At 35.0% G+C, this 23326-nt stretch overlaps 1 protein-coding gene across 3 annotated transcripts in view; it reads right to left on the reverse strand.

Annotated features, from left to right (window-relative positions):
* Positions 1 to 23326, reverse strand: part of LOC117236620 (pikachurin-like) — a 278236-nt gene that overhangs the window by 154184 nt on the left and 100726 nt on the right. For all 3 annotated transcript variants that reach the window (XM_033499739.1, XM_033499741.1, XM_033499740.1), the window contains exons 4-5: positions 6596 to 6840; positions 2978 to 3260 (exon numbers count right to left, since the gene is read on the reverse strand). In XM_033499739.1, the coding sequence (XP_033355630.1) occupies positions 2978 to 3260; positions 6596 to 6840 (528 nt within the window). The remainder of the gene's footprint in view (positions 1 to 2977; positions 3261 to 6595; positions 6841 to 23326) is intronic.

The raw sequence follows: 23326 nt of genomic DNA on the forward strand, positions 1-23326 counted from the left end.
TATCGAAATCTTAATCTTTCATTTCTTTCCTCTTCTTTCTTCTTTATTTTTTTTTATTTCTAGCGGAGGTCATTTGCCCGAAGCATTTGTCTCGAATTTGATCAACTTGAATAACTACGCTATATCTAGTATCTTTTTTCTCCATGCGCCTAAAAATTTTCCATGGAAATGTATAATTTATATGTTACGATCTACAATTTCATTCCCGAATCTACGTTTCCCTTTATTTGTATCATTCTGCTGTAAAATAAAAGTGTATATTGTAATATAGAATAACGATATTCGATGAAATAAAACTGTTTATCACCGCATCGATACGATGGTAGAACGCAACCGAAGGTATACTCACAGACCTTTCACCGGAACCGCGCTAACAAAAATGTCGCATCGTGGGAAACAAAAATGCTTGCTGTGGTATCAGCATTTCCCGTGAAACAAAGATCATCGATCATCGATGGTGCAGAAATGTCTCAACAATAAAGTGAAAACGGTTTTAACAAATTCATCTTGTGCATTTTATAAACTGAACCAATTAAATAATACTACGTTCGACTATATTCGTAAATTTCACCGAATAATTATCATTAAAAAGCACTCTACTCAATTGCACTATCTCATTATCCAGTATCATTACATTATCCAATTTCTACTAACCTCTAATAATTTTCACGAAACTCTCAACGATTTAATACACATCGTCACATTTTATTCTGTTATCTTCATCAAGGGGTTAAAGTTAAAATAAAAAATTCGATAAAAACACTCGCAAACCCTCATGATGTAACCTTCAATGAAACATCGCGCAATTCTAAAGCGAGTGAAATTTCAAATTTCCAGAGGATGTGGGACGCGCTCATTTGGAAAATCGTTTTTAACGATCATTTCACAGCACGGCAGGGCACGTTAGAACAAAGTTAAACGTCGAGCGCATATAATTGCGTTAGCATGGTGAAACTCTAATTGCACGATGGTCTCGCGTTGAATTGAATTGTGTCACCCGCTGCAGTTGAGCGATACTGTGGAGTAATGGTTCTAAGATCAAAGTGTTGTAACCCGGACGAACCCTAGTGGCCTGGTGAACGGAATTTGCAATTCGCAGACGCGTGTGTTGGTGCAAAATCACGTGGCACCATACCGCAAACTAGAGCGGCAACACGGTTCCCTGTTCTGATGAGTTGTCTTCTAAATCTGCCTGTGTGCCGATCAACGGCTTCTTAACGCTTCGCTTATTCGCGAAATTGAAGCAATTTTGGTGAGCAATGGACAATTATGACGTTAACATAATTTTATCGAAGATTATCTTTAATTTTATATCTTTATTATAACAGCCCCTAGATATTAAACGAGGACCATATGCAGAAATTTCAATTTCCTAATTGCAACATGTCAGAACACATACTTATTGAGATATGTATAATTTTGTGTGCTAGACTAGATTGGCTACGTAGTAGTGACACACGTATGTGAATATGAGTGTGTGGAAGTATGTGTGTGCGCGGCGTCTCGAAAAACAGACGAATGTAACTGTTCCGTTGGCAGTGTGGTATGAAAGATGGTGAGACAAAGAGAGTGCTGAGACGCGTGCAAATGTATATCGATGAGGATCCTGGGAATCGCTTATTAAATAAATCTAAAACTATTTTAATATGAATTCTAAGTGTAACCTTAGCGTTCTTTTACTTTTATTTCGGCAATTAAGATCCGCAATTCTCAACAATACTATATTAGACAAATGGCAAATTATCTTTTGTTATTACTGTATTATTATTTCTAGATATGTAGATATTTCTATCGATATAATTATGATTAGACACATAGACGACAGATTATGTAATAATTATACGTAGAAATTATTATTTAGTTAATTCATTACTTAATCATATAGAAGAATATCCTTTAAAATGCTATGAAAATATTTTAGTCAAATATAAAGTACTGACCAAATGTGCCTTTCATATGGCAAATATAATCCTTTCTTATCTAAAAATCGTTATAGACTGCCATGATTTTGTTACAGTAGATTGGTCTACTTGCAGAAGTAAGAATGATTGATTTTTTCCGTCGTTTAAATTCTGTATAGTAGAATAGCACCGCATGCTACAGTATCCGTTCCAGTATTCTGAACTTCGAACCCCTTTTCAACCCTACCGAAAGGTCCAGTTGGATAATTAAATGTGCTCCCCTGTGAAATCCCCAGGCGATCGATTTCTCGAGTGTCACACGCTGATGAATTCTCGCTCAAGTCGAGCACTGGCTCTCGTCCAAGAGCCCTATGCACTCTCGATGTCAACGAACTTCTGCACGAGATACTTTCGACCCCGTATTCGATCATACGTATATAGTATCAAATAGTGAAAAGCACAAGGCAGAACGCGAACCATGCTTGTAAAAACAGTGGCGACGAAAGGTATCTGTACAAATCTTTATCTTTCAGTGAAACATTTTTTAATTAAGTTTTACATATTATTTCCATAATAACAAATTTTTGCAATTTTCGCAAAAATTGTAAAATTTTTGAAAGTACTACCCAATAATATGAAATTTATTACAGTTGGATTTAATTAACCAGTATGTACAGTAGCGGACAATGCAAAATTGAGATATAAATGGTAGGAAGAATAGCATAATTTTACAAAACAGAATAATATTTGACAAGAGCGGCGAATAAATGTAATATATATTTCGAAATAAATAAATCAGCAACATGATGAAAGATAGCTGATACAGCAGTTGCTAATACATGCATATACACAAACAAGTTCTTTCAAATAGCAACTGTGCAATTTTAAACTTTGCTAAACTTGAACTCCTTAAACTCGAGCAACTTTAGACTTTCTTTTTCCTATTGTACTATAAGTACAATACTAAATGCAATAATATACGTAGATGTATATAATATACGTAGAGATACAAATATTTTTTGTAGCCGCCATATATTAGACGTACGCTTGTATTCAAATTGAAAAATATCACTCACCGAGTTGACATCGATCTCCACCTCTGCCAAGGGGGCATTGACACCGTTGCCTGAACGATCCTTGCTTCCGTCTCGGTGCCACGTCGTTTCCTTCGAGATCCATGGCCATCGAGGCATCGTCGTCTACGTCGTCTGCGTCATCGTCGTCGATTAGGTCGACGTCGTCCCCGTGGTTCTGCTCGATATAGCAGTTTCCGGCTGGGCCACAATCTAGTGAACATGCTGGTTCCGTGCTCACTATACTCTCCATCGTGGATGGTAGCTTCTGTTCCAAATTCGGACCCTGAATAGACAATGAATTGTTCCTCGATAAATTAACATGCATCTATATTTGATTTAGATTTGTAAGAAATTATTTTATTCATTTTCTTTTCTCGGGTGGAATAGCTTTGCGAGACATTGATGAAATATCGGTATTTTTATCGATTAACCTAAATGGAAGCGGAGAGAAAGATAATAGCTTTTGCTTTTAATGTAGATTTCCATTAGACTAAGTAAAAAAAAAGAATTGTCTGGTATTATCCTATTTATATTTGAAAAAAAGTAAAGAAAGGAGTCGTTTTCTAAATGTTAACTTTACAGCAATGTAGGAAAGAAGGTGATTTTTCTATGATTTCCAACTTTGGAAATACATATGTAGAGAAGTGGCTTGTTTTCCTCGTTTCAGTAATAGATTTGAAGGAAAATGGAGAATTATTAAAACGAGTGAATAAATAGATAAATTTTCGAAGTAAGTAATATGGTGATTTTATATAAATAAATAAGGGCAGAGATATAACGAAGAAAATTATCCTTCGCGTATTAATGTACACTATAGGATTGGAAAGAAGTAAAGGCAAACATAATCTTTTGGTGTTAACATAGCTTTGAATATAAGTAAAGGTTCTTCTTTGCTCGTTCTTTTGATACTAACGTAGATTTGAAAGGAAGTGGAGGAAGAGAGTTGTTTCTTTAGTGTTAGCGTAGATTTGGAGGGAAACAGAAATGATTCGAGATGGCACAAACGAAACGGAGATGGTGCACGGAGAACCTGTTGCACGCGTCGCGACATTTTTAGCCGGAAGACCTGGTGAACGAGGCCGGAGGAAGTCCGGGTTGTGTGGAAACGAGCGGGGCTTTTTAAAACAGCCGTGTTTCCACTCTTCTTTCTCTGTTTTTCATAGGGAAATGAGATTAGGCGCGGATAAGAAGTGTAGTTTTCAGAGACTTTGAAATTTTATTGAGGATTAATTGAAATGAGGGAAGGAAAGCCTCACGAAACGCGTTTTAGCTCTCTCTACCTTTCGAAAAGTCGTGTTATATTTTAACTTCCTATTTCTCTTTAAATTTCCCTATCCATAATTAATGTATTATGATTAACATTGCTATCGACTGTTTGCGATGCACAGAAAAGTAAAGCTTATGGAATGTCTTACTCTGCTTTAACGATGTATTATCTAGCTTAAAATAAATAAAACTTGCAAATGGCAATCGCGGACGATAAATAATTAATAAGTTCATAACTTCATTCAAATACACCTTATAGTTTTTGACGTTTCAGGTGCCGAAATTGAAAATAATTCATCGGGCGTTCCAATTTCGCGAGCGAGGAAACCAAATCTGTCGATTCGACTAACCATACGTAACTGATATGTTTGGCGTAATGTCAATATTCCAGTAGAGAAGTTTTCCTGGTATATAACTTTATATCTGTTTGGAACCCGAGTATATTCGTCTTATTAAGCTTCTATTAACTATACAAAATAATGGAATGTAAGAACACTGTCCTCAAATTCATCAAACATCTGATGTGAACAAGTCTGCATATATACAATGGTTATAGAAAGCATTCATACACGTCCTTATTTTCCAACGAAGCATTTTTCTATCTCGTTCTACGTTTGATTTTGAGAGTATTAGACTTTTGTAGTCATACGAAAGTATAGTACTACATAATACCGTAGGATCTTTACTACAATTAGTTTGTTAACAATTAATGGATTAAACAGATGTTGGTTAAACAGAAAACGATAGTTATTTAACATGAACTAATCACAATAACGTATTATAATTAAAACAACTAGATAGTTAATTTGCTACTTTCGTCACCACGGATCCAACGTTCTCTCGACTACACGCTAGCAATGCTCCCGCGACAACGCAATTCGCACTCTCTGACTTCTCAACTCACACTAACTGGTTAATTCGTCTTTGTCCCTTATCAACCCCTTGTCTTTTGTCTTAGTCCCACCACGCACATGTTCTTAGATATTTCTTAGACCTTTCGTCCACGATACTACAATACGAAATTCAATATATCTGAATGTAATTAATTACCATGCAAATGCTACAATAAATAATATAAATACTGTAATTAATATATATATATATAAATTATGTAAATATAATAATAAATGATGTATCAATGCTTGTTACGGCCAGTGTATATCGAATATTACAATTAAAATTTCCATGACGAGTAACAACCAGTGGATAGGGTTTTTAGTAACCCAAAGGTTCAAGTGGATCGCAGAAAAACCAACGAGAATGGATACATACGGATTCATTTCGCTATTATAGAGCTGAACTCCGGACTGCAGCTATATATGTACATCCAGCGAATAGCTGCACCAATTTTCCAATTACCCTGATTACTTTTGAACCGCGCGATATTCTACGTTTACGTTTTAGAGTTAATAATAAAATAATAAAGATAGAAAGAAAAAAATAAAAAATACGAAAAAAGAGGGAAACACGCGGAATGAATACGACGAACCGACGAGGAATGATAATAAACAACGAATCGCAAAATTGCGTTCGAACGCTTCCGGACAAATCCCGCTCGGATAACTGCGTATCGACGGTTGTTAGATCGATCATTCAGAGTTACAAGGAACGAGATCGCAGCAGAATAAAAAAAAAATAAAAACAAAAATAGAGGATAAAACAGGATTTGTCATTTCGAGGCGGAAACAATTTTTTCTATCTCGAGACTTATGATTCGTAACGCAAAATTCAAAAAATAGAAATTTTATTCGCAAAACTCTATTTGTATAGGGATGTTTGAAAAGTTTGTAGTGAGGGGGAAATATTCGAAGATATTACATGTTTATAAAAAAGTCTTTCTTTCTTCCTGTAAAACGATACACTTTCTATTGATCAATGCCACAGATTTTTTCTTTAATTGCTACGTTTGATGTAAAACTTAAAACAGCAATTCTTAGGAAGTTTTATGCAAAAATGCGTAATAAACGTACGGAATATAATAAAATACATCGACTGATCAAAAATACCACTTTAACATTTGGAATAACACAATATTTTTAAAAATATATAAAACATGGTTAAATACCATACTGAACTTTTGTGAATATTCTGTGATAGTTAACTGATGAAATCAGGTAGTAAAGCAGATTCTAATTCGGTAATGTTAATCTGGCCACAGATAACGTTTTGAATCGGATAAGGGATGTTTTTATTAACTTAACAAATAATATAATATCAATATTATCACTTATTAATTAATCGATTTATATCAATCAGTTTGTTGCATAAGCTAATTTATGAATTTCCGAAACAATTTCAAGCTTCATTGTGTTGTATCGTATTATACGCCTCTGAGAAAAGTTTATCGCTAACCTGAGACGTGGCTCGTAGCTCGACTCGATCGAGAGCAGCGCCAGTTTCCTCGCTGATTTTCGTGGAATTTGTAGTTGAATTTTCTGGCGGCGGGTCCAGGTGTATCGTGAATGATGCGCCACGCATGTAAAGGATATCCTCGACAGCATCTTCATCGTCGTCTGTGTCCTTGGTTAATTCGTCGTTCTCGACGTCTTCGACTAATTCACCCAGTTCGCCTGTCGACGGAGACGTCGAATTCAACTCTGGAACGAAATAAATTTCTAAAGAAGACTGGTCTGTTAAACGTAATTTTCTATAAGAAACAATTAATACAATACGTTATACACTGAATGATTTAAGTTTAAGCCAGATTGAAAAGTTTCCAGAATGACAATGACAATAACAAATATTCCTTTCAAATAGTTGAATTAAATGTCTATAACAATTTCTTTTATATACATCGTAAACAATTGTAAAATAATTCCTTACTCTGTCAATCTTTCTTTGGATCTGTGGCGCATTCAGCAGTCTATAAAGGTCAAGAATCTCAACGAACGAGAAACTAAATCGTTAGTAAGGCTGAAGAGAAAGAAGAAAAAACTCGCAAGATATTTTGGGACTTGGTCTTTCTCAGGCAAAGAAGCAAATATTTCATTACTTCAATGGTAAATTAACTGTTGTTGACATTAAAGGTTGATTTATACTCTTCTTGATTCGTAAACAACCCTCAACAAACCAATTCGTTCGTAACTTCGACGCTGCGTCGGTGCAAAATGCAAAGTAGCGAACTTCCGGCTTCGACAGCTCACAAGTTCGCGAGCCGACTTCGAATCGCTGTAAACGTTGAATCTTAGCATGTTTGGATGATCAAGTTTTCGTTAATTGCCACGAAACGAGATAGGAAAACTCGCGTAAAACAGGATCCGATTCTCATCGAGATACTCATTATAGAAATATAAAAATTTTAACGAATTGGCTACGAAATAAAGTTTCTTCGACGTGGGATGATTAACGTTAATATTCTGCCTTTAATATATACAAACTATTTATTAGCACAGATTATTATAATATTATTATATTATATTATATTATATTGTATTATGTTGTATTATGTTGTATTATGTTGTATTATGTTGTATTATGTTGTATTATGTTGTATTATGTTGTATTATGTTGTATTATGTTGTATTATGTTGTATTATGTTGTATTATGTTGTATTATGTTGTATTATGTTGTATTATGTTGTATTATGTTGTATTATATTGTATTATGTTGTATTATATTGTATTATATTGTATTATATTGTATTATATTATATTGTATTATATTATATTGTATTGTATTATATTATATTGTATTATATTATATTATATTGTATTATGTTGTATTATGTTGTATTATATTATGTATTATATTATGTTGTATTATGTTGTATTATGTTGTATTATGTATTATGTATTATGTTGTATTATGTATTATGTTGTATTATGTTGTATTATGTTGTATTATGTTGTATTATATTGTATTATATTGTATTATGTTGTATTATATTGTATTATATTGTATTATATTGTATTATATTATATTGTATTATATTATATTGTATTGTATTATATTATATTGTATTATATTATATTATATTGTATTATATTATATTATATTGTATTATATTATATATTATATTGTATTGTATAGTATTGTATTGTATTGTATTGTATTATATTGTATTGTATTGTATTATATTGTATTGTATTGTATTGTATTGTATTGTATTGTATTGTATTATATTGTATTATATTGTATTATATTGTATTATATTGTATTATATTATATTGTATTGTATTGCATTGTATTATATTGTATTATATTGTATTATATTGTATTATATTGTATTATATTGTATTATATTGTATTGTATTGTATTGTATTGTATTGTATTGTATTGTATTGTATTGTATTGTATTATATTGTATTATATTGTATTATATTGTATTATATTGTATTATATTGTATTATATTGTATTATATTGTATTATATTATATTGTATTATATTATATTGTATTATATTGTATTATATTGTATTATATTGTATTATATTGTATTATATTATATTGTATTATATTATATTGTATTATATTGTATTATATTATATTATATTGTATTGTATCATATTATATTATTACCATTATCAGAATGATGTATTTTAAAATAAGAAAAATCATGGAATATTTGAAAAACATTGAATTTCTGCAAAAATAGCGGATCGATCATTTGTTGAATCTATTATCATCTCAGATGTACCTATTATTTTATCGAAGGAATGACTACTAGATAATTCGTGTATTCATCTTTCGAATTTTTACAACATTCATTCATTTGCACGCACAATTGGAACGATAAATGAATAACAAATGATACAAAATTAGTTGAAAGATTCAATTGAAATTCTAAATAGGGGGAAAATCATTTTCGGAAGCCAACGAAAGCTAATCTAATTAAAAATATCTGGAAAGTTCCTCGCCCTCGAAATTATCACGGGACACGTTAATTCGATATTCAATCAGCCCCTTGTCTCGAAGCAATGATTAAACCGTAGCTTAAATTCAGAATGTCCTCGGCCGGCCGTCCTCGAGAACAGGAATTAAAACGACGAGTCGCCATCTTCACCGCAAAATTATTTCACTGAAACCGAACGTTGCAACCGACGACACAGGGCTTATTAAATTTTCAGTGGTCGGATTAACGTCGTGTCTTCCCCTGTTCCGTTCCTTCGGACAAGATCGTATAGCCGTCTATATTGTGCATGATAAATCGAAGGAAAACCAGCTGCCTTGTTTGAAGAGCAAGGAAATGGTTCAAGGACTATCCTGGCCACCGTTTTCAGTGGCCTCGAAGCAGCGGCAATTAAGCACTAATTGCTACAATCGTCCTGCTTCAACATCTCGAAAAGAAGCAATCTAAGGGCCACTCTCGACTGCGTCGAAATCGCGGACTATCGTCGATTGGCTCGCGATCGAACCGAGTCGAGTGGTTTGATATAGTATAGTAGAATAGGATAGGAAAGGAATCTAGAGAATTGAAGAAACAGTACATTAATTTCAACTGTATCTTGAAACAATTGAAACTTTCTCTTGGTTGTACATACAAATTCACGATAGATTTTAAGAGAATCGTATTAGTGGCGCGAGTTATTAGAAAATAAGAAAATCTAATCTGATATTTGTCTTGACATTGCGTACAGTACTTGACAGAAAGAATCGTATCGAGCTATTTTAAAGAAGCAAAATGTAAAAGTGTGGTTTAAAACAAAAGAAAATGGTATGGACTATTTATTAAAAAGTAAGGAAAATTAATCCGATTTTGCTGATGAATTTCTCTCGACGTTATCTGCGATATCGTATAGGAAGAATTGTATGGTGCTATTTTAACAAAACAAGAATGACTCTGATTTTTTATTAAATAAGAATTTGTTGACAATTTTTCGTCAGAACAGGTTTTTGTCGGGTTATTGAAAGTGTATGAACATCATGTAAATTGTTCTCAATTGCGGTGATATGTTAGTGTTTTTCTTTTTTGGACGGAGTTTAAATTTTCTTTCTTTCTGTTTCAAAAAGAAACTATTCAAGAATTTTCATTTTGCCGCATCAGTATTCAGTTAATAATTATAATTTCATTGAATATATATTCGTGAAAATATTAAAATACTCTCGACTATGATATTATGAATAATAAAAAGCAGATATCGATCCGAAACTAAATCTAGATTCGACCCACTTCTTTCAACACTTAAAAAAGATAGGTTGTGTATTGATTAACCTGAAACGATTTTTAGGTTTTGGATTTTTATATTAGATAGCAAGATACACCAGTATATTTGAAGTTCCAGATAAATAACCCAAATGAATAATGTAAAAGAAGTATTACAAAATAGAACCTATGAAAATACAAATGTCAATGTGTTTCTAAAAAACTTCTCGTCGTTCCATCCAAGTCAATCCTATATTTTGTGACACCGTGTTTAGATTCCTCATACTTCAAAGTTCCAAACGAAATAATAATTTCAGAGTTTTCAATAAGTTCTGAATAAGTTCTTTCGTTTATTTTGGTTTTCGTAGGTGTTCCAATATTTATGAGAGCGATTATACGAAAAAGTCATAAAAGTAAAAATAAAAATTCCAAGTATATCTAGAAGCCAATTTCCTCTGCCTGAGATCTCTCAAAACCATAAATCCAGACTTGTAACATTCCATCCGTATGCCGCAGGAATTTTTAAAACGTGCAGTACTTGATCTTTCAATCAGAGGCACTGACCTCTTTTCCTTTTCCTTTTCCTTTTCCGTGAGCCGTAGAATTTTAGTGATTAATATATGTGTGCGACGAGTCGAGAACAGTTGAAAATCACTGATCCAGTCCTTGGAAATTGCAACTTGAATTACATTCCCGTCCATACGTTATCTGACACTTGCCTTTGGACAAAATAATTGCTAAAACGTATACGCGTATCTTTCGCAATATGTAATTTCAACATTTAAAGTAAATGCTAATTGATACTTTATTAATCCACGTAGATAATACTTTATAACATAATATAGGTTATTTTATAGTATAAAGTCTTGCGTATTGCAATTCCACTCGATATAATAAAACCCCACAAATCCAAAACTTATATGAGCTTTTTGGGCAACAAATAATTCGTATGTATTCGAGTTCATATAATAGGAGTGCACTGATTCGTGATTGATTTAGTAGTTCACGTTTAAAAGATCGGCTTCAACATGGAAGAATTCATTTAATCGGATGCTTGAGTAAATAGAATTTATATAAATGGAGTTTTACTTATAGACGAACGAAATTAATCTAGAAAGTCGTATTCACATTCTAAAAAACCATTTTGTTCAAAAAATAAATAAGTGTCGGTTGATTTATTAATCCCGGGCGGAAGCGTACCTACTAATGCAATTTGAAGATCCACGTCCACAAGTGTTTCACGATTAGTTTACCAATTCAAAACAGCCAAATACCAATGGCAAACCGTTCCCATCAAACGACTGAAACCATCTCGAATTCGATCTTGATTCGCTCCATAGCGTGGATGAAATGAATTCCAGGGTGCATTCGCAGCCAGCTAGAAAATGACGGACCGTGATTTCTCGATATTTAATGAAAGCCACGGTTTTAATTTCAATAAATAAAGCGAAAATCACGGGCGGAGCAGCGGCGTAGTGCCCGTTGAATTAATGAGAACGCATCGACACGTTAATTAAAACAAATTGTCATTTTTCAATTTGCAACGGCCGCGTTTATTCCGATAGGAACGAATTTATTTGTTCTATTATTGTCTCTCGGTTTGCTCGATGACCATTTGACGAATAAAAAGGAGAAAGAAGGATAAAAGGACTAAAAAGAGAAAATCATCAAAAAAGAAAATCAAAGATACGTCGACGAATCGAGTGTGAAACTTTTATCGTCGCGTGCTTTTAATCTATTTGCTGGTGAACGAGAATCGATTTCACCAGTGCGTTCGATGACTGCACGTGTACTACCCTTTATTGCTGTAATGAAGGGTTCTTCGTAATAATTTCGCGCTCGCAACTTTGCATTGTATAATTGGCACCAGTGAATTATTTTTTTACGATCATTAGACTATGGATGTTTACGCAAGTACATGCTTTAATGAGTACAATTAAAGAAACAGAAGAATCTAAGCAGAGGTTTGTTTCATCCTGTAAATATTATAACTTATACTATACTTTGGATATCTTATATAATTTTTAGTAGCGCGTGCATTCTGCACATTTTTGTATCTCTAAATCTCTTATAAAAGCATAAACATTCAACGACAAAGATTCAAATTTTATATCTTAAATATCATCATATGGAAGAAAATTTAAACGCAATATAAAATTTGTGAATATTATATTCACTATTTGAACTTTAGAACATTCGCGAGGAGACGTGATCTCGAAGAAGCGCGCCGCCAACGGAAGCCGTAAATTTTCGTTACGATTTGACTAATCGACGCCACGAATCGTTCGATTCCTTATTTCTTTGGGATAATAAGGGTGGTTGATTGAATATAACGCTGCTATTAACAGGTTATTATATATTTGAATGATCCAACAACTTCAATGTAATACAAGATTGCGTATGTGCAGTGACAACTACGAACGAGTACGACCTGAGACTCCTTTCGTGTTGACGATGGTGATGATGTATCTTCTGTCGGATGACTGTCTTCGACTTATAGATTCTGACTGAGTTCTGACTCCTGCTGTTCCTCGCACTGTCCTCTGACTCGAGTTGATAGACTCACTGATGAGCTTTAACTGTTACTTGAATGTTACTGTGGAACAAGTCTTAGAGCGCAAGTAGAAGAAGTTGAATTGACCCTCCTGATATCGTAGAAGAAGTGAAGTTCGTTCTTATGTGATTACAGAGGAAAGCTCGGTAAGGGTGTGCCCTTTGAACGAAGAAGGTGGATTCGTTGCTCACACTTTTCATCAGGAAAGTGAGGGTAACTATCCGCGATGCCGATTGGTTATGACCAACGTTAGGAATGAAGATAGAAGAAGAAGGCTCCTACCAACGTGGCTCATGGGCGACATTGTTTATGGGAAAAATCAGCTTTTCCGTTAGACAATTATTCGTTTTTCCCATTAGGTAACTACCTGTTTCTCCGTAATTTATAAGAACGTGCAATAGACCTAAGGACTGTTTTAAGTACCAGCTATAAACCGAAAATACTTGCAGGATTAAAGGTTCCTGCAAGCTAATAAGATTCGGTTTATGGTGGGGCCTTAGGTTTATTTAGGGTCTGTCTAATGGTGCTTGAGCCTTGACGGTCAGACAATGACGGACGTCGCACGTAACACTATTCGCTTTTTCAACTTATTCAGTGCTGTAGATTATTGATATCATCAGGTCTGTATTCATAAATGTGCACGCGCAATAATACACTTATACAATCGTGCATACTTACAATGAATGTCAGAACGATGAGTATCTCTTTAAATATTCCCCTTTTGGATCAATTTTACGTCGTGGAACCGGCTGGAAAAATTTTAACGAAGCGCGCGATGGAATTAGTTGCTCGAAAGTTCGTCTCGTGTAAGGAGTCAGACTAACAAGCGTCTCATTTCAATCTGCTCGTCCTATTTACGCGAACGTTCGATTCTGAATTCGTTCGATTTTCTTACAAAGAAACGAACGAAGATTTCAGTGAATGACGCGAATGATCTGGACGGAATTAACACGTTCACTACAGATCCGATTTTCATCTCCTACGATGCTATATGCTAATAAAAAAAACAAAAAGTCATTGCACAATACCTGTCGTTATATCGTAAAACTTTAAATACGCGTTTAGTATGTACCAATTATTATGAAATACTATTTCCGAATTTCGGGATTCTTAATTTACGCGCCACATTTATGATACTGTATATGAACTATAACTCGTAGATATATATGTCGGGTTCACATTATGATTACGGTCAGGGGCGTGTAACGAATCTTCATTTGGTTTAGATATTGTTGTTATGCAATAGAGAAAATATTTACTAGTACAAATATGATTATTAGTACAAGTGTGGATACTGCAGAATTGACAAGTAACCGCGGTGATTAGACATTAATGACAATGGTCTTAGGGTCGAAAACGAATCCACGGTCAACGGGATAACAAATGTACTTTCCTCCAAAGTCTAAGTTGAACTCGATTTACTTGTCTACGATGCAAGTATTACTAAACTAGGTCTTTGTTAAAACGTAAAATATTCACCGAGCGTAAAGACGCTATGTAACTCGCTAATGAGACCTCACGAGAGAATGACTTTCCGTCGCGATGATGCTGTAGAGGAAAACTATGATGGGGTGTGTCTAAGGACACGAGATCATCGGATTCGTAGAGAGATGCCTTCGTTCGGAAAGTGAGGGAAATTGACGTTGTTGTTAATTGGTCAACTTCCAAGTTGGTGGTTAGAGAAGGATGCTAGCCGCCCTTGAGGGAGAAAGTTGCTAGCTGGAAGCGTTGTTCGTGAGAAAAATAGATTTCCCCTATTTTTTCCCGTAGTTGGGACAAAGACTGTTTGTCTGTTTGAAGGACTTTAGTTAACTAAATCTTAAGATTTGTTTAACAGGTCCTCAGGTTAGCTGAACATGTACTGTGGAGATGCGTCGACATCTAGTAATCATCTTATCCGAAGAATAGGGTCTGCGTGTGGCGAGCCACGGGGCAGAAACCGTTGGAATGCTTACTGTCGAGTGTCGCTACAACTATTTCTTTTTAAGGAGAAGTATACAATTACTCTGTATCTCTATTAGGTAAAAACGTTCATCCCGTGATCGCGGCTACGTTCGGCGACTGGTTATCTTCGGCATGTATATGCGTCGACTCGAATGCGCGCCGTACGCGGTGAACGTGTTAATCCGTTTAGATGGAAAATTCGTGTAGATATTGTCGGTGGACAACAATGTCGCGTGGAGACAAAGGATAGAAACAGGTTGAGTGTAGAAAGGTGGGCAACTTGCACGGAACAAAGTTCGACAGGAGTTCGAGAACTTCTCGCAAAACGGTGTTATCGACTGCGCGGAATTAAGGATAATTCTCTTTGTCGCGAATTGCCGCCAACGTCGACTATAGTTCGGTCCTCCGGATGTTCACCGGTATAAGAGCAAGTTCAAGGAGGGTGAAGAGCCACGAATGTCCCACGGTACTTCTCGAGATCGTGAAACTATAGGAAGAGCTCCGTTCGAGTTAAAACTAACGCGATACAATGTATACAAGTTGTATGGGAATAGGTTTTATTGGAAACGGACTCGGAACTTTTGCTAAACGAGCTCGACAAAAATTGGATCCATTTTTATAGCCCTAATGATCGGAACAATAAAGGAAATAACCAAAGTAAGTGAAACTTCACTTCGGAATAAGTTGCTATAAGTTAGAAGTTGAAATTCGATCGTCGAAATGCTAGGTGGAAATTTAATTTTTGAACTTTCCTCGAAGTTCTAAGTGCGAACTTGAAGTTCGAAGTGTGCATAGCACCTTGACCCCGCAACCAATGATTTTTGCGTGTGACACTTTAATGATCCCCTTGACCTTCTTTCGTCACGCACACACACATCACTTCCATTCCAATTCAAGTGTTTTCTCAGACATTCATTTACGAACCAAACTAGAATACCAACCAATTGTGAGAGCATAAGACTCTTTCGGAACGTTTAGAGAAATGTTTCAGTTTTTATGAGCTAAGTGCAATTGAAGCGCGCTTATAGGAAACAATGTAAATGCCAAAATTGAAAAATTTCGATTTTCTATTGGAAAATGTCTACATATAAATAACAACATCGCGGTATAGAATTTAAGTACAATTTCCCTTTCTGAATAGTTATTAATAATGCTAAAAGATGGCGACATAAGAAAAGTGTAAGTGCTAATAAACATTAGTTAATCGTTTCTTGGTTTTTGCCTATGTCATCCATCTAAATCAGTGCAACATTGTCTTTACAGCTGAAAAGTGACACATACAGGGTTCTGTATAGATATACTTTTCTTTTTCATGGATTTGAACTACATTGGTACATAAGTTCTTTTTTCTTCCTGAAAAACTCATTTTCTGCTAATTACAGTGTTTGATACAAACACTCTTTAATTATCAATATCTTGACAAAATTCCGTGATAACAGTAAAAATTAGACTGAAAACCGGTGGGTAAAGATTGAAAAATTTAAAGGATCGTATTTTTTAAACAATTTCGAATCCAACAAAGTGAATTAACCCCCCGACCTTTAAATAAACTACATCATATTTCACTTTGAAGAGGCTACATCATCGATTTAGCATTTAATGACCTCGTGTATCAAGCTTATGTTATGTTACCTGTTATCTTTTATCATTTGTCTTCATTGTCTTCGTTACAACAATTAAAAAATTCCAAACATCATAATCACTATTTGAAGCACAAATAATCTCATAGAACTAACAGAACACCTACTATCGCGAATCCAATACTCTCACAAGTGATTATTAGTTATCGTTATCGATTTTCCGAGGAATATTGCAAGCAGAAATTTTCGTCCATGGTCAGACGTACGTAAGGAGAAAGTCTGGTCGCGTTACTCATAGGCAAATCCTAATGTAGGAAGTTTAAAAGTTTCTGATCCCAAAGTGGCGGAGCGAGAGAGTTTCGACAATAATCTTCGAGGTACTGAAGAACGCCCAGTTCAGCATATAAGCTGACGCTTATTCGAGCGTACTGCTAATCTGGCGGGTGCATTTAGCCGGCTCGTGAAATTTGCATGAATTTTAACAGTTTTCCAGGAGAGGCGAAAGATGGAATTCTGCGACAGAATGTCTTCCGCGTCCACTTTCATCTCGTTCGTTTTCATTTCTTCGACCTTTCATTTCTGCGCGTTTCAACGAGAATCTCGTCTTTTTCCCCTCTGGAATCCGTTTCACTGTTTTTCCTTCCTTTTTCTCTTCGTCTCTCGATCTTCATTGTTCCACGTCCACTTCGTAACTGTCTTTTCAACATTAATCGTAATCCATAGAAAGTAATCTTAAATTTCCTTTCGACCACCGTCAGCCACTGCCATTCTCTCCCCATTATACTCCGCTTTATTGTATGATTTTCAAGTGAACCTCGCGCGCTGCATTATCTTCCCCCGTGAATGAAACACGAGCGCTTTTTCGTCGCTTAAATCGCAGATACAGTACCCGCGAAAAGCATCGTCGTAACGTATCCTTATTTTTCAACGAAGTATTTTTCTATTAAGCTTTCATAGTATAGTACTTTAACCACGAAGTACATTGATATAAAATAGTTGAAAAGTTCGAATGATCTGAGAATATATACCTATTGAAAAAACTTATGATGTTCTGTAAAAAAATTAATAACGTAGTCTGCATAATTAGTCATTAATATTCTTTTAATATTAAAAGGACAACAAAGACATGTATCTACTTTGAATTTTAAAATTGCTCGTCTACGAGAGACTGAGAGGAGAGACTTACCATGGTTTTCACCTGTGCCTTCATATGAAAGTAATTAATACGAAATTTAATGAAGTTCTGCAGCCGTTGTATAAGAGTCTATTCAATAAATAAGACCAAATGATTATATATATATGGTAAATATGCTTCGCGAATTATATTGCGCGAATATAAACCAAATCTGGTAATTTGACAGAAGTAGTGGCGTTAGCGCGTCGTGAATCAAATTTATTATTATACTAAGCCAACGACGTAATTCCACGATATAGTACTTCGAACAAGAGGCAATGAGCGCGTTGCGTTCGTTGCAAGTGTTCCACCCTCTCCTTCCATCTCTGACATCTTTCTTCAGCACGCCGGCAGGTTTAATCCTTCGAGGCTGATCCGCGCATAACACGCTCGCAAACTTTCGCGAAAGTGCGTCAACGTGCACGTTGAGTGACGTTTTTCATCACACTTTTAGATTATGGGCGGATCATGCAAGCAGTAAAACTAGCGATAGCAATTTGCGAATTGAATTTCAGGAGGAACAACCGGAAGTTTCTTACGTTATAACAGTTATTCTGTGCCAAATTCTGTGTAGTAGTTCGGAAATATAATATTACCTCGCCGTATTATAAACGTATTGTCTCAAGATAAATCCTATCGATAATTATAATTTGTTTTAATAACAAAATTTCTGATTAAAATAAGAAGCAGTTGAAGTTTCCATATAACAACGTTTTATTTTCAAAATTGAGCTTCAAAACCATAAACGAACAACATCACGAAGAAAACACTTAGAAATTCGTCAAAGTATATTTATTTACCGTTAAAAGAATTGATTTAAAACTTCTGCACGATATATAATATGGACGATATCCTTACGACCGTGCACTTCACCTTGGTCTCGATTTCTCTATCTCTCCTGTTTAATCCAGGCAAACGTGGTAGACAATCTCAGGGAATATTGGGTCACGTTCACCCCTAACCTTAGGTGGCCATCCACTCCTTTTCGCCCCTAATCTCAAGCACTCAGTGCAAACACTCCTCTTTCGCGTCTCCAACGTTTGAAATTCTGTCACTCGTAATAAACATACACACGAAACTTCCATCGTTAGAATAATTAGCGAGATCCATACTGGATTAGTGAATTAGAATAAGCAAAACAGATTCGTAAAGGAATAGACAGAGATAAATACAATAAAACAGCTAATGACGCTCCAGCTGTATCATTTACTTTGTCCTTCGATATAAATAAAAAAAGATTCCAGCTTCCAGGGATTATTTTATATTAAGAATTTAGCCTTGAATGCGTCAAAGATTAACTCATTAAATCTTGTATGTTTAATTTATAAACTTGAATGTATATCTTTCGAACGTTTGTTCGCTTTAATGATTCTATAAATATAATGTAGATATTCTACATCGGAGTAGCAAAAAAAGAAGAAAAAGGGAAAAGGAAACAAAAGAAGAAACCAATTGTGCGATAACAGGCACGTTTCATTTGAAAATCCACAGTCACACACTCGCCGCGGACTTTCATCGTCGCATTAAATTATCGTGACCCGCATGCGCTGCCTCGATGCTTTACTTTTAATTGAAACGTTTATGAAACGGACGGTTGCGAAACGGGCGTTGAACTAAATTTTCCTCGAACAGTTGTATTTCAAAGGGGGTAAACGACGTGTCGCGGTAGATAGGCGCACTTATCTGCTAGATTTAGCGCGTCGCTCCAAAGGCAAATTTACAATTAAGCCCAGCGCACCGAGAAAATAGACGCACGCCATGCGTCAACCGTACACAAGATGTAATTTCGCGTTATCGCGCCTGCGGATGTTGTAAATCGTTGGTGTCTGAGCAGAAAAGAAGAGGATCTTCAACGAGCTCCTTAAATTACTGTCAGAAAGAACTTGCTAAAATGAATTCAAATTACCGATGTAATCGTAATTATTGTAAATAATGTAGAATCCTAACTAACCATTATGCAACCAGACTCTTAATTGGATAAACGACTTGCTGCTTAGCTAGAAAATATTGGGTTGACCCAAAATATTTGGGTTGAAAAGTTTCTTTCGTTTCATAAAGTGATAATAGATGAACAACAATTTTTGTTTTATATTATTGTATTGAATTAGGTATGTTCGTGCATAATTCAATAAACTAATATAAAACAAAAAACATCGTACGTCTATTATTTCCTTGTAAAACGAAAGAAACTTTTGGGACAACCTAATACATCCCCATTTGTAAGTATCAGAATACATCTAAAGAGTAAGATAAAATTATAAAAAGATCTCGTAATGTAAAGATCTCGTCAATAATAAACAATAAATAACGCAATTACATTTTTTTACATTAGCAATGAATTGTTTTTTTACACTTGTCTACTTACGAATAAGAATATGTATGTTAAAATAAAAAATACATTTAGTAGAATTTCATTTCTTTGAACTTTTTCGTGGAATTTACACAAACATCAAAAGTTCACCGGTTCTCTCTTCTGCCTATGATTTTTTGTTCATATAATACGAGCTTTTAGCTAAGAGGATCTGTTTAATCGGACCAATAAAAATTTCATCCCAATAAGTGGAGCTTATAAACAGAGTTCCTCTACATCTTTATACTTATCCACTTCACAATTAAATCTAAAGAAAGACTTTTTCATTATACCAAAGTTTTTCTACAATAAATACGAATAATAATAGATAAGCTATGTAACAGGGAATATATCAATTCTTTTGTCAAGAGTTGAAATAAAGATAATTTAGTTCTGTTTATATATAATTTAGTTTAGTTAGAATCTAGCATTTATTAAAGTAAAAACTTAAAGCGCATTAAATGTATATACTGTGACCTTTAAGGGATTCGTATAAAATTGTAAACATTTGAAATAAAATTTTAAAAAATGTGAATATTGAATTACACGATTTTGCAAATATGTTCCTTGCTATTTACAATGCCACGGATAATCGACTTTACGTTCTTCTCCTCGCTATTATTAACATCAAAGAATCGTATTTCTACAACTTATAAAACATCACCGTCGTCATCAAGTTTCAAAATCCGTCCGTTAATCACTCTCGACAAGACGTTCCACTTCTTTATCCCATTAATACCCATCCTTCCTTTCAACGCGGAATTATCGTATTTCCTCGCAACGAAATCCTGCACCACATCATCCTTCTTTCACTGCAAATTTTCTTACCGACCTCTTCCTTTTTTTTTTCCTTTCCAATGTGAAACTACGTAGCTCTATTTTCGTCGAGAAGGTAATTTTCAAAGTAAATCCGGGCGTTAAATAAACCGCTCGCATGGAGGGACGATCAAAAACAGTCTGGAACAATCGCAGTTAATAGGAATACGAATGCGTTCGAATTCCTTCGGTGAATGGTTCACTTGACCCGTTTCGACTTGGAACAAAATCAGATCAGACGAGCGAGGAGATACGCTCGCTCTTTAGCTGGCATGCAAATGAATTACAAACGAAGCACGTCCACGATGGAATCCCAATATATTTTGTGCACGAAAACGACTCGACGAACATTGTTTGAAATCCAGCTTGGTTTTAGTTAAGTAGAATAAATAAGTATACAAATAACATAAGTATTTTCGTTGACACCGGAATTGGAACGATCCAACGATTTTCATGCTTTTAGCAGGATAAAAACTACTAGGATGGTAGAAAAAGTAGTGCAACAATCTTTTTCAAACGATACTATACACTATCGGCTAATTGAACCACGTAATACATTCTCGGCGGAACTGCTGAATTGCAGCAGGAAGTTAGACGAAAGTTGGTAACCAAACGGTAACCCTCGTTCGCAGGAATTCCATCGGTAACGGTGTTTCAGATGAGGCCCGGCAAAGTGGAGGCGAAGTTTTATCGCGATCCAGTCGGCTCGTGATCCTACTCTACCCTTGATTTTCTGGGCAAACGGTGCGTGATTACCCACGGTTAGTTGTTCTGGCTTCAGTTTCTGGAAGTAGCGCATTCATTCGCCGTGAAGCAACTGTCGGAATGGTGGAGTGGACGAACGCAAGTATCGTTGCCTCACACCCGGCAAGTATCGATCACTAATAAATAATATCACGAGCTTTAACGAGGACTGCCACGATTTTCATGACTGCCGAGGTCGATCCCCATGAAATTACAAAAATATTCGAAACATCGTTCGGCTCGTTAAACCGAATCTGACCGTGTGATTAAAAAGCTGGACTGCCCTCTGTCCCTGAGAAAGGAATCAAGATCGGAAAAAAAGAAAAAAAACGAAAAACAAACCGCCATTGCATGACGTTTAAGCCGTGATGATTGATATTTTATGAACGACTTGCCGCTCTATCGAAATTCGCTTCTGTTAAATTAATAACGAGCCGATTTAATTAAAATTCACGCGGTTACTTGTTCGCTTTATAAGTAGCAGATAAATATAGCCAGGTCGTAGTTCACCGGCCAATTTATGGAAAAGGCAATCACTGCGAAAATGCGTTTGGGAAGATAGGACGATTGAGTATGTTTTTCTTAGATTTCTTTTTGATATTGAAATAGAAAGAAATTGCGGATGGTAGGATTTGATAAAAGCGAATATAGGATGGCTGTGAATATATGTGTACATGAATGTGTGTGTGCGTGCGCGCGCGCGCGCATACGTGTATGTGTGAGATAAATGACTTGAACAATACAATCGAACATCACAGGTGAAAGAGGCGAAGAGAAATTGTTTGATTTGGTATATTGCCAATTAGTTTCACGTCAAAGCTACCTTTTCGTTTGATTTTTGGATCAGATCAGTACTTTTGTCATTCTCTTAAACATTAAAAAAATAGTAGCAGTAATTATGCGGACTAGTATTAATTAAATTAAATTGACATAGGAAATTAAGCAAGAGCTGCATTTCATCATAGTTGGGCCGTAGAATTGGTTAAATGTGGCAGATTACGCCTTTAAGTGTTTTAGCGAACGAGGAGAAATCTGAATGAATAAGAGCCTTAATTCACATGGAGTATAGTTATCCAAAGATGCAAAACGTAATCCCACCTGTTAATGCACTAATTAAGGTTGTTATTGAAGCAAGATATATGTCGTCTAGCAAGTATATCAGTTTATCCACGATATCTTCATAGCAAGGAGCATAGCTTCAGATTAAATGAGTAATTAATCATATATTACAATTTAATAATAAGTCTTTGCATTTTACAAATTTTACAAATCTTTGTGTTTTATCATAAATAATTTTAGTGTGGACAAAAAGAATTTCGAAGACAAATTTTCAACTCTAATATGTAACTACACCCTCTTGTTGGTCCTAAAAAGTTGATAAATAGCCATTACGATATTTCAGAATTCTCGCATAATACATATTACGATTGGGAGTAGGAAGTTTGAGCAGAAAATGGAAGAAGAATTAGGAAAAATTAAAAAAAATTTTAATGCCTGTATATAAATATTAATTATTAAACGAAGCATAATAAATTCCCGTAAATCTTGAAGCTTCTATAGCGAATTCTTCTATCGATGGTTATATTCATAACTGTTAGAAGCTCCCTGACGTAAGCTTCTTACAAGGGTGTTCTGGCGTTTCATCAGCATTGCAAGTAATTTCATCAGGGGTTAAGTATCAGAGCGTTATCAGACACCTGATGAAGCTAACTACGGTGTTGTTGTAACATGGAAAGACAAAGAGTTAGATCTATAAACTATAAACGCTATTAGCACCATGTTACGAAAGAGTTAGAAATAAAATTAAACTGTGTAAAAATTCTAAATATTCGCAAATT

This window comes from Bombus vosnesenskii, unplaced genomic scaffold (genome assembly GCF_011952255.1).
Source record: "Bombus vosnesenskii isolate JDL3184/JDL3185 unplaced genomic scaffold, Bvos_JDL3184-5_v1.1 scf7180000013351, whole genome shotgun sequence".
NCBI classification, from domain to species: domain Eukaryota; kingdom Metazoa; phylum Arthropoda; class Insecta; order Hymenoptera; family Apidae; genus Bombus; species Bombus vosnesenskii.